The sequence below is a fragment of the Nesoenas mayeri genome (assembly GCF_963082525.1).
Source record: "Nesoenas mayeri genome assembly, chromosome: 2".
Lineage (NCBI taxonomy): Eukaryota > Metazoa > Chordata > Aves > Columbiformes > Columbidae > Nesoenas > Nesoenas mayeri.
Genome location: NC_137543.1, coordinates 77,135,545 through 77,148,509, shown reverse-complemented (window position 1 = coordinate 77,148,509; position 12,965 = coordinate 77,135,545). Strand labels below are relative to the sequence as shown.

The following is a 12,965-nucleotide window of genomic DNA, read 5'->3' as shown; positions in this document are numbered from 1 at the left end:
TTTAGATTTTTATTTTTGAAGTAATATTAAATAGGCAAAACCTTAGTATAAATTTAAGGCTGACTTAAACCTATCAAATTGAGAAGAATCCAAGTCTTGTTTCTCCCAATAATATTTGTTTATTTATGTTCCTTTTACTCTACAATGTATTTGGCAGCACAATAAAGAAAAAATATGTAGTGGCAGTGTGGCAGGGGCAATGCTTTTGCAAAAAGCTGACTTTTCCCATTTCTTGATTTCCATTTATATTTGTAGTCTAAGTTGTTTTAAGGGGCTTGTTTATATACGTAAAAGTCGTAATTTGAGGTAGCATTGAACCACACACTGATTAGTTGTTTAGACTTTCCTAATTTTGCACATGTTCTCCTGCTACAGTGATACTTTTTGCATGGAAGTGTTTGATCTCTGTTTTCTTAACTTTGAATGGAATAAGGATAGCATGTGGCTCATCAAGTCTTTAGCTATATTTGGCTATGGATATACATACGCGAGTATCAGTTCCAAGTAAAACACTACATAAAAAATGCACTGAAGAGCTTAATCAGGATGAGTTTGAGCTCCAGCCTGATTCAGAGATTATATTTTTTTGGCTCAGACTGCTCCATTAAATTGTCTTCAAATTTTTAAAATATTTTACTTTGCTTCTTTAGGGTAAGTGATGTGGTATCTATTGCAATAGCTTAAATTAGTTTATGTAAAAAGGAGTGCTGTTTCTAAGATGAAAGCACAGTGGATAAATTCTATCTGCTAAACGGGAGTAACATCACATCAACCTGGACTGTGCTTTTAAAAGGGTTGGTCTTGTCTTCAATCTTCTGAACTTTGGCTAAGAGAAAGAAAAATTAAACTTTTCCTGGTTCTCTCTTCTCTCAGATCCCTCTTCCAGTGGCAACAAACTTAAATTGCCTTAACTAAGATCTCTGTGTAGTTTTCCTTACGAACTGTATCTGTACAATTAGGTCTTTGAAAAGGCTGATTATAATATTTTCCAAAATTTATAACCAGCTTTTAAATTTAATTGTCTTTATCTGTGAAAGGTCTTCTTAGAAGAGATGATTTACATAGCAGATGTGTGTCCTCTCATAAGCTACCCCAGAAGATGTAACTTGGTAAAGCAAGATCTCCATAGCAAGTGTTCCCATAGACTCCCCTAACGAGTACTTCATCTGATATCTGCAAGACTGGTAATTGGTACTCCAACCCAAAATCCACCTTCCATTTGGAACCAACTGAATGCTTTCAGTGTTAGTTTCTCCTTAGTTTTAAATTCAAACTTTCTGCTTGCTCTTCAGTTTGTTTTACGTAAGGGTGAAAAACGTGCAAATAGACATGATCAGTCTGGTGTAGCTATTTTTCTACAAAGCATCCAACAGAACCTAAAGTGATTCGCATATTGGGAGACAAAATACCTACTGCAAATTCCTCACAACCTTAAAAGCAAGGAGGGAGTAAGATACTACGAATGCAAGGGACTGAGTAAGACTTTTCAGCAGTGGTCTGATTAGTTCCTTATTTCTCCATTGGTCTACAGATGGTAAACTGTTAAGTTGGACTTGTGGTTTTGGATTAACAGCCACCTTCTGATTCATAAACAGCAGGATGGATCCCACTATTTGGAATGTATCGCTGGTGTGCCAAGTTTGATCCCTACCCTTCCCATGGGCAGCTAATGACACACAAATGATTTAAGGGGTAGTCGAGGCACCTCTGAAGCTGTTCAAGACTTTCTTCTTGTGCTCGGAAATCTGATTCAGTCAGGGCTTTCACAGTTAGGTGGGAAATGACCTCAGTGACCAGCTCTTTACATGTAGTCTTAAAGGCAGTGTAACACATACATGCTTGAAAAATATGTTCAGAGTCATATGGAGAAGATGTAGCTCCATGGTGGAAGGTGCCTCAGGTGAAAGATTGTGATTATTTTTATCCCTCTCCCTTGCAAAGTTAAAGGAATGGATTATCTTCTTAGGCCCCACATAAATCTAGCTCCAGGTCATCCTCAACAAAAGTAATGGGAAGTGAATTGCCAGTGCCCTTTCATAATTGCAAATCCTTAATTAAAGAAGGGTATAAGGAGGCACTTAAAATGGCCACCTCAGCAAGTAGCAGACTCCACTGATTGTGAGAATAAATTATAACTTGTCAGAATAAAATTATTTTGTTTGTTGTTTTGGGTATTTTTATGTTTGGTTGGTTGGTTATGGTTTTCTTTCAGTAATGTAGTTCATAGTATTCAAAGACTTAAAATTAGATAAAAGGCATTGTTCTAGGGTGGAATACAATTACCTAACTCCTTAAAATTGTGGGTGAAGTGCAAAAAGTTTGAAGATGGTGTCAGGCTTACTGGCCAATGCTGTTTTGCTTGATTCTGCCTTTTTTTACAATTATTTTAGGAGAAGGTAGAACATCTAATTTAGCCTAGTGATCCCTTCATCCTCTTACTGAGGTTTAACTTCCAGCTACTGAAACCAAACCTCCCTTTTTGGCTCTTGAGTGAATATGTAGTTTTTAATTTGTATTTGGATCTCACCTGTTACTATGGCAGTTTACAGAGCAAAAGCTCACGTGTAGTGTCAAGAGGGTATAAAATAGAGAAAAAAAGGCTTAAAGAGTACTTCTGGGCATCTTGGCTATTGCTGAATATCAGCTTACCATGATGTTTGTGTGAGTTTACTTTTAATTAGCAGGAACCTAGAGTGAATAGAAAATAGTGTGTACATGCACATTTTTAAGCATTTTGCTAGACAGGACTCTTATGTTTGCTTCTTCTGTATTTTTTCTGCTTTTCCTGTTTATGACTAGTTCTTGAAGCGTGAAGTACTGTCTTGTGCCCTCAAAGCACTCTTTTCTGCTTCATTTCCAAAATAGGACCTCTTCACAAAACAACAACATATTGTCCTGTGTAAGAATTAAATCAGACCTTGAAGGGGGAAAGATGTGCATCCTAGTTCTCTGCTTCTGTACCATACACATCATTTACACCTGTCTAGATAAATGTAAAAACAAAGGCAAGCACATTGTTTTCTGTACTGACTAAAACTAGCAAAATACTAAGTATCACAGTATCACAGTATGTTTGGGATTGGAAGGGACCTCAAAAGATTGTCTAGTCCAATCCCCCTGCTGGAGCAGGAACGCCTAGGTGAGGTCGCACAGGAACATGTCCAGGTGGGTCTCAGAAATAGTAGAAGTGCCAATAAAGCTTGCCAATAACAGGTCATAAGAGAGGTATAAATATCTTTAGGAAGGTCTTTATTCCTTTAAACACAGAATTACTTTTCTTAAAGGCGTTCAGAGCGGAATTCGAACAAAGACTCTTTTCCCTTTAAAGCAACAAAAATGTTTAAAAAAATGAACAGTATTCTTATTTCTGCTGGTTTGGGGATTTTTTTTGTCTGTAGTTTAAGTCAGATGGTTTCTGCCTGTTTGCAATGTACAGGTTTTTTAAGGTGATTTTTTTTATTGGTATACTAAGCTGAATTTTTACATTAAACTGCATAACTGTCTTTGCATGCAGTTCCATGTAAAATAATTAAAACATGAATTGTATAACTGAAACAGTCTCTCCATAGAGGTAATTGATTTTAAAGGGAAACCCAAAGATGTAAGTTGATTCCAGTTAATTACACCGCTCCTTCAAAACACAGAATGCTAAAGAAAACCTTGAGCAAGTGTCAAGTCTGAGTCTACATTTGTAAGGTCTTCAGCAGTTTCCTCCCACCACCACTTACTGTCCTTTTTCATAGTTTGTTGCTCATATTTGTAACTTCGTGTCTACAATAATGATAATCATCCTCTGTGTCAGTTCAAGACTTGATAGCCATAAAGGCAAACCCCAGTTCTGCCCCTCAAGGTTAGATGTAGGACCAGGCTACTGTCACTACAGGAAAGAAAGTAAGAGGGACTAGGGTTGGACTTGAGGGTGTATGTTGGCAAAGGGTGAGCAAGAGGCAGATTTGCTCTTACAGCTGCTCCTAGGAGGACATAGGGCAAAAATAAAAATCAAATGTGCTCTTCCAGGGGATACACAAATATGTACAAGGGAATTAAAGGCAAGGGTCTCTTTTGCCTGCAATATTTTTGCCTGCTTTCTGTGTGTGACCAGCAGGTCGAGGGAGGTTATCCTGCCCCTCTGCTCTGCCCTGGTGAGGTCATATCTGGAATACTGTGTCCAGTTCTGGGCTCCCCACTTTAAGAAGGATGAGGAATTACTGGAGGCAGTCCAGCAGTGGGCTACAAAGATGACTGGGGGCCTAGAGTGTCTTTCTTACAAAGAGAGACTGAGAGAGCTGGGTCTGCTCAGCCTGGAGAAGAGAAGGCTGAGAGGGGATCTCATCCATGTTTATCAGTATCTCAAGGGTGGATGTCAAGAGGATGGGACGAGACTCCTTTCAGTGGTGCCCAGCGATAGGATGAGGGGCAATAGCACAGCCTGAAGCACGGGAGGTTCCATCTGAATATGAGAAAAAACTTCTTTACTTTGAGGGTGCCAGAGCACTGGAACAGGCTGCCCAGAGAGATTGTGGAGTCTCCTTCCCTGGAGACATTCAAAACCCTCCTGGACACATTCCTGTGTGATCTGCTCTGGGTGAACCTGCTTTAGCAGCTGGATTGTACTAGATGATCTCCAGACATCCCTTCCAACCCAAACTATTCTGTCATTCTGTGTGGCACATATTTGGTGGCCCTGATCCTTGTGACTGTGCTCAGAAATCTTCAGCTCTTGATTTCTTTTCCTTTTCATTGGCACATTATGTATTTTAACAGAAGGGGATTTTTTAAATTCTAGTAAATCTCCTTGTAATTTTTACCATTAAGCTTATTGTTTCTGTGTAGAATCGCAATATTCTGTGACTTTGAACAGTAGAATATTTACAAAATAAAAAATGACTTGTTGGAGGCTGGTATACTACCGTACTACAAGGTGTTTCAAAAAGGTGGACCCTGTTTGAAATCACTGTATCTTTGAAATTGGGTCCATCTTTTTGAAACACCATGTACTGTATCAAGTTGTGAAGGAAGTGTTTTTGCTTGTAGTGCCGACTAACCTAGACAGGTACTTTCATGACACTGAAGATCACAGAAGGAGTTGAGGGTTTGTTCCCTCAATACATATATAAGAACAGTGATAGTCTTAGCATAAATCAGAACCTATTCTGTGCTATTGTTTTTTATTAATTTCATTTTGAAAGAAGAAAGGTGAAATCCAAGCCCTAAAAAATAAATGTAATATTCCTTCATCCCACATGTGATTCACAGCCTAAATAGGCCTAGATCATAACCAACTGCTCAGTTTTTAGGCTCAGCTCTGAGAAATTTCCAGTATTGTGTATTTGTTGCATATTCAAAACTGTATTCCCACTGCAAAAGTCTGCAGGTATCATTCAGGCCCATTTACAACATAGCCTTTTTTTTTTCTTGACAGAAAAAGTGTAATCATTATACCAATGCTGTCAAATGTTGGGGTTTGTTTTGTTGTGGGTTTTTTTTTTGTAAAAACAAACAAACAAGCAAACCAACCCCCTAAATCTACTCAATCGTTTTTGCAGCAGCATTAATTCTGAGTAATTTCCTTTTTTTGTAGGAGTTCTCTGGAATCTGTCCTCCTGTGATGCACTGAAAATGCCAATCATCCAGGATGCCCTCGCAGTGTTGACCAATGCAGTGATCATCCCTCACTCTGGATGGGAAAACTCTCCGCTACAGGATGATCATAAAATACAACTCCATTCATCACAGGTGCTGCGCAATGCCACTGGGTGCCTAAGGTGAGTACTGCCAAACATTTGCCTTGCCTTCTTTGCCTTAATCATCTTTTTTTTTAGTTGAACTGCTGTTTCTCATTCTTAGGCATCTGTAGAGTAAATAATTGGTTTGCTTGTCAGCAAAGAGGATGACTTTCAAGGTTATAAATGTAAAGTTCAAAATTAATTAAAAAACAAGCTTCAGGCTATTCAAAAAACAATCTCAAGCAGCACTGCAGTGGGTTTTCCTTCTTTCTTTTCTTAACAGCTTTGACCAATCTTCTCATCCAAGCTTGTCTATTACAGATGTTTTTCGCCTTGTAGCTTCGTCCCATTTCCCCAGTTGCTTAAGTGAAGTCAATATGTTCTCACTATTACACCCAATTTAATCTGCACAAAAAGTAATGAAGATGCTCACAAAAAGTAGCATGCCTTACGGGTTCCCGATGCCATTACAGGAAAGATGATAAATACATAAAGTAGATTTTTTCTTCTTTGTGAAGATGAGAAATGGATTTCACTAGGATACCAACCAATTTAGCATTGTGCAACTAGAATACTTAAACAGATCCTTAACAAGTATGGTATGTGTTTATATTTGTATGCCAAACTTGTCTGTGCAACACCAAGGTGCACTTATATAAATATGTGCAACATGATCTGTTAGTTCCTAAAAATTGCTGTAGATGTAAGAATGAAAACAGGATGAGTAAGAAGAGTTTCAGTTCTGACAGAGCCTTACAAAAGGAATGAGTCATAGCCATTTCTGAATTCCAGTCCATATCATTTTGTTGAAATATTTGAATGTATTAGGCAGGTTTTTTTAAGAATTGGTTGGTTGGTTGTTTTTTTCCTTCTTGTGTATCAGAGATTCCGTAATCTATCTCAGAGACATGAAAGTCAATAAGTTAGTATTTTTACATACATCACGGTAAAGTTATTAGATGAACAGTATGTATCAGTAATACAATCTATGTTGTATGCTGCGTCCAATGCATGTATCCATCAAAGAGCTAAACAAAAATAAAACAACACAAAACAAAATGAAACAAAACTAAACAAAATGAAACATGGATCAGGAGGCTAAGTAAATTAGCAGTATTTTTTACGTATCCAGAGCAAACAAATTTGTCTCTGTGTTATTTCATCAAATGAATATCTCCCTTTCAGAATTAATATACTAAAAGTTTAAGGGAAAAAGTAATAATAATTATTGCTTGTTTATATGTAATCAGAAGAGAATGAAGTATAGAAGGTGGTAACATATTGCAAATATACTTGTATTGAACTTATGTGCAGGTATGTATATGTGAATACCAGCTATGTTGGGATATATGACTGAAGCTAGGTATTTGTACCTGAGTTGTATTGATTTTGAAAAGAGTTTGGCAGTATAATTTTGTCCCTTTACATTCAAATTACTAGAAAAAATGTTACTCAGCTACTGTGACAGAAGTCATTCCGTAAAGACGTGTACTGTGTTATACTCCTTACACTTCCAATATTTATCCTGTCTCAAAGAGCTGCCTCTGAAAGAAGTGCCTGTTATCAATTTGGGTCTTCACAGTGCCCCTTCTCTGAACAGGCACCTCTGGTGTTAGTCTCCCCACACAATAAGCTCTAACTTCCTGATAATTTTTCCCAATTCCTTCTCAGAAACTGATGTCGATCCCTGATCCTGCAAACCTCAGTTCATCCTACCTCATAGCTGATGGATTCTTTGCACATTGGTCTTGAAATCTTTCTTTTTTCTTTTTCTTTTTCTTTTTTTTTTTTTTTTGAGTGTATGTGCACGCCCATTTGCAAACTGATGTGAGCTTACTGTAGCCTGCACTCTGGGTCAGCCTGAGGACTGGTGGCCACATGAGAATGGTACGTTGCCTGATCCAATACACACTGCTTTGCAGCAAGGCTTACTACCAAGCGCTTGATGGTACGCTGTCATAGCAGAATGGCTTCTGGTCAGCTCGTGCAAAATAAGCTCATATCTGCCTGCAAAAGACTGTGCATATTATTCTTGAATCCTTCCCAGGTAGCTGTAAAAATTTGAATGTCCCTCCTGAGCAGGTTGGTCTTCCTTCTAAACCCAGGCCCTTCAACCATAGTATGGCTTTTTAACATCTTTCTGATATCAAACTCTCCTTATTTCCAAGATGCATATTTCTCTCCTCTCTAACTGCTTCAGATATTTATTTGGCCTTTACCCATCTTCTGTAGATAATTTCATCCCACTTTGTGTGGATGTTCTTTGTCAAAGCCTGAACATTTGAAGCGGGTTGGACTTGCTTTGCTTCACAGCAGCAGGAGCTGTCTTGTTTACCTTTCCCCAGTCACTGTTGAAAATCTCTCTCCGAACAAAATGTCAAGGTTGAGTTTTCACAAGTGAGAAAAGTGTATGTTGACCTCTGAAATGGTGACTGGATTCTTGTGTTGTATTCTGGTAAGACAAGGAAGCTGTATGATGGAGGAAACAGTGAATGTCAGAAAGATTAGAAACCCCCATTTTTTACTGGAGATGATGGGAGTAACGCATGGTCTGCTCAGGCAGTACCTTAGCTGGTGTTCCCCAAATACCCACTACCCCCAATGAACAGAACAGCTCTCACACTCTTCACTTGTGACTTGTTACGAATCTCTCATTTGCATTTCAAGAGCTTACTGAATGGGAAGGTAATATAAATCAAGAAGATGTAATGGCATTGCTGGCTGAGACATTGCTGTGCTTATCTGGTAAATGGAACGTCTGTTGTCATCTTCCATGGGAGAATTTCTTCTAAGGCTCTGGTTTGGTTGTCCTCAGCTCTCTCCTTTTTCTCCCTTTGTTTGAGCTGTTTTGTCAAAGGACACTGGTTAAAATTCGGTTGCATCAGGATTATCAGTGACAGTGCTCAGTTTCATAGGAAAAGTTGCTCTTCAGAATATTTGACAAATGTTTATGAATCTCTAATGTTGACAGATTTTAGAGATGTCAGGTTGTATTATATAAGGTTGAATGCTAACAAATATTCCAGGAGGTTTATTTTTTTTTCAGTCTCCTGTGCCTTTAGTTTTCTAATGCATTCACTGTTGAAAACTTTAAATAATATCTGAGAGGTGCATATACAATGCTGATAAATAGTTTGCAGTGGCCATTATATGGGAATAGTCAGATCTTTGGTTTGTGCTTTTTCACTGTGGTATATGCATTCTTATTCTTCAGATCTTCCCTTTTCTCGATTTCTTGATGAGAGTTTCTTATGCTTTTTCAATTAAAAAGTAGCTTATAAAGTGTAATTTTTATTCTTAAGCAAGTTCTTAATACATTTAAAATAATGTAATGTGGGATGAGCGCTGCAACTCTAGTCACAAAATAATCCATCTGAAATCAATATGAAATCATAGGAAAAACAGCAGCAAAATCAGACCTTTTTTGTGTTACTTTCTTCGCTTCTGAAAAAGGTTATTTACAAACTGCACTTTGCATACTTTTGTGATTTGAAAAACAAAAATAGCTTTAATAGAATATTGTACTAATTAATTTCACATAACTTGAATACTTTGAAATGGTTTAGATAATTCAAAGCTCTATACAGAGCATTATACCTATTGCTTATGAATTTAATCTTAATATTCATCTTTCTTAAATTGCCAGCCCTCAGTGTGACATGTTAGAGTAATCACCCAATTTACTTGCCTCCCCATTGAGATACTAGTACCTTACCTCATTAAGCTCTATGAAAGCTTGACTTCTTTTTTTCCTTTCGGATTTTGGCTATGGCTGCTTTATTCATATCAGGGAAATAACGTATCTTTATAGTTTTTGATTCATGTAGACTTATTAGGGAAAGTCATGTGAAAATTGAATTTGGAATCCCAGTCATTTATAGGAGGGTTTACAATCTGTACTCTGAAATTTAAAAATCAACAGGAGACACATCGCACATCACAAAACTAGGTCTCTGTCCAAAGACTATCTGGAAAAAATCCCAGACAAGAATATATTCAAGAGTTTTTGTCTTGATGTCCAATCTGGAACCTTCTTTTTTTCTATGAATTTAAGATCAATTTCAGTTAATAGAATCTCATCTGAAGACTGTAAAGAATTTTTAGAATTTACTGCTTTAAGATTCTAATCTACTTTTAGATTCAAAATCATAAAATGCTGGGGTTTTATTTCTTCCATGTTCTATTTAATTTTTCCTTATACACTGAAGGTACAGGAGCAATTGTGAAAAGTCAGAGACCTATGTTCTTCCCTATTAGTTGATTAGAAATGGTATGGGAGAGTAATAAGTACGTTTTGTTTATAAAGCCCCATACCTTTCAAATTTTCATACTTTCATACTTGTTGGACCTTTCACAAAATACCATTATTTTATGCTGGAGATAAGGGATACCATTTAGAGAGACCTTGACACACTAGAGATGGGCCTATACAAACCTCATGAAGTTCAAGAAGGCCAAGTTCAGGGTCTGGCACATGGGTCAGGGCAATCCCAAGCACAAACACAGGCTGGCCAGAGAATGGATTGAGAGTAGCCCTGAAGAGAAGAACTTCCAGGTGTTGGTTGATGAGAAGATCAATATGACCCGGCACTTGCAGCCCAGAAAGCCAACTGTATCCTGGGCTGCATCAAAAGAAGTATGACCAGCAGGTCAAGGGAGGTGATTCTGCCCTTCTACTCTGCTCTGTTAACACCCTACCTTGAGTATTGTGTTCAGCTCTGGGGCCCCCAACATGGACATGGACCTGTTGGAGCAAGTCCATGGGAGAGCCATGATGTTGATCAGAGGACTGGAACATCTCTCCTATAAAGACAGATTGAGAGATTTGGGGTTGTTCAGCCTGGAGAAGAAAAGGCTCTGGAAAGACCTTATAGCAACCTTCCAGTACCTAAAGGGGGCCTACAAGAAAACTGGAGAATGACTGTTTGCAAGGGCATGTAGAGATAGTACAAGGGGTAATGGATTTAAACTGAAAGAGGGTAGATTCAGATTAGATTTAAGGAAGAAATGCTTCACCATGAGGGTGGTGAGGCACTGGAATAGGCTGCCCAGAGAAGCTTTGGATGCTGCATCCCTGGAAGTGTTCAAGGCCAGGCTGGACGGCGCTTGCAGCAACCTGGTCTAGTGGGAGGTGTCATTGCCCATGGCAGAGGGGTTGAAATTAGATGATCTTTAAAGTCCCTTCCAACCCAAGCCTTTCTATGATTCTATGATTGATTATTTTTCAACTGAAAAAGTATGTAGCAAGTTCTCAAGAAAAACAAAGTGGAAAAGTGCTTTTAAAACTTTAATTGAATGTAACTTACCCAGTAGTATTTTCTGGATATATCAAATTTTGGAAGGAACAAATTGTTAAAACAATTTGTGTTAACTGTGCAGCTTGAACATCAATTTTTCAACTGTTCTGTGGATGAATTAACTGTTTCACAGACATTTACAGCTAATGCATTTATCCTGCCATCTTATTTCTTCTCCAGTTCTCTTCTAAGCATCCAAAGTCTGTTGATTCCTATTCTTAGGAACTTCTGTAAGCTGTTTTGAATATAACTTTCTGCTGCACACTGACAAAAGAAGATGTGGGAGCCAAAAAAAAAAATAGCACAGACTGTATTATTCATCATCTGTTTATTTTCAAAAGAAACATGCATATATATGAATAAACATTTATATATGTGTGAAACATGTTTCTTAAGAAACTAAACTGATACATATACATATGTGCATGTGTATACGGTTCTTTATGTCTATATACATACAGATATAAAAGATCTGACTATTGAAGCTAGGGTATGTTTCTGTCTTTACTGACTAGTGAAAGTTCTGACTATCTTCAACTGGGTATAAACAGAACTGGCTTCTGACAGCAGGACCAAGACCTATGCTTCTGATTTTATCATTCTGTTCTTACCACCAGATGAGTCACATTTGGTCCATCACTGTGTATGCTGTTGTGGATATAGAGATGTTGGACTTGCCAACCTATCTCAGTATCTCCCTTGCTTTTTCAAGAGCCCTGGAGCTCTTCTCAGGCTGACCTTGCAGTCTTGCACATCAGACAACAAGAAAGCCCACTCTCCATTAAGAAGCCTGTCAGAATCCTAAGTTAGGACAAAACTCATATTGGCTGTTTCTACTTGCAACCTACTCAAGGGAGGGACTTTTACTACAAGCTGTTTCAGCAAGCAAAAGGCATGGGAGAGAGACAACTACCCAGAGGGATACTGAGGCAGAGTTATCCACATGTACAGTGGACACTACCCAAATCCAAACACACAATTTTTCCTCCTCTTAGCCTCTTAAAATACAGTCTTATCCTGGAGAAAGGGGTAGTCACCACTGTTATTGTCTTTTTAATACATTTTGAGCTATTAAAATAACAAAGCTGATGTAATTAAAATTCAAGGATCATGAGATTAGATTTGATGCCAGTTATCTGGCTACATTTTATGACTGTATTGTGCAGAAATGTGTTATATTTTACATAGTCTGTAGAGTTGTTGAATCAAGTTAGAGAGTTCCTGAACTCCAGGATTATACTGGCTATAATTGTGTGCTAGTGTGCTAGTTGTGTGTTTGTTTAAACACACACTCTCCTGACAGCTCTCCTCAGCTTAGGAATTTACCTAGGACCTGGAGTTGGAAGTAAGTGCAGAGAAAGGCCTTGTCAAGAAGCTAAGGAAAATATTAGTTTTAATTTCTGGTTCTGTGAAATTCAGTCCCTTTTCACTGGAATTTAAATTCTTATTAAAATTATATCATTTATGCTCCTGGGTCCCAGCAGCAACAAGCTATGGAGGAACTGAGGGGCTAATGTAAACTCTCCAGTATTTTGAAGAAACTGAGGATTCCTGACAATGTACTGTATGAATAACTACCAGATAACTTCCAATTTAATATAAATGAAGGTATCTTGATCACAACTTCTATATCTCATCTTTCCAAGTTAAAGCTGAATGGCATATTGCTTACTTTTAAATATATTAGCTCAGAAGTTCTGTATTACTTGTAAATGATGAATTTTGAAAAACTGTCTTTAATAGATTGATAATGCCTCGCAGGGTATCATATGGGAACATAGTTCACAGGAAGGAAAATGGCCTAAACTGCTGTTTCTTATCTTTTAAAACAAGATAGACAGGAGTAAACTCTAAATTGTGTTTACCTAGTGGCAGACATTTTAATGAATGACTAGGTGTCTATATAAGAGCCTGGCTTTTAGATATTTTGAGTATTTCTAGT

At 37.8% G+C, this 12,965-nt stretch overlaps 1 protein-coding gene across 1 annotated transcript in view; it reads left to right on the top strand.

Annotated features, from left to right (window-relative positions):
• Positions 1–12,965, top strand: part of CTNND2 (catenin delta 2) — a gene marked incomplete at both ends in the record, with an annotated part of 526,522 nt that overhangs the window by 385,503 nt on the left and 128,054 nt on the right. Inside the window, one exon of the mRNA XM_080340633.1 lies at positions 5,582–5,765. Within this exon, the coding sequence (XP_080196759.1) occupies positions 5,582–5,765 (184 nt within the window). The remainder of the gene's footprint in view (positions 1–5,581; positions 5,766–12,965) is intronic.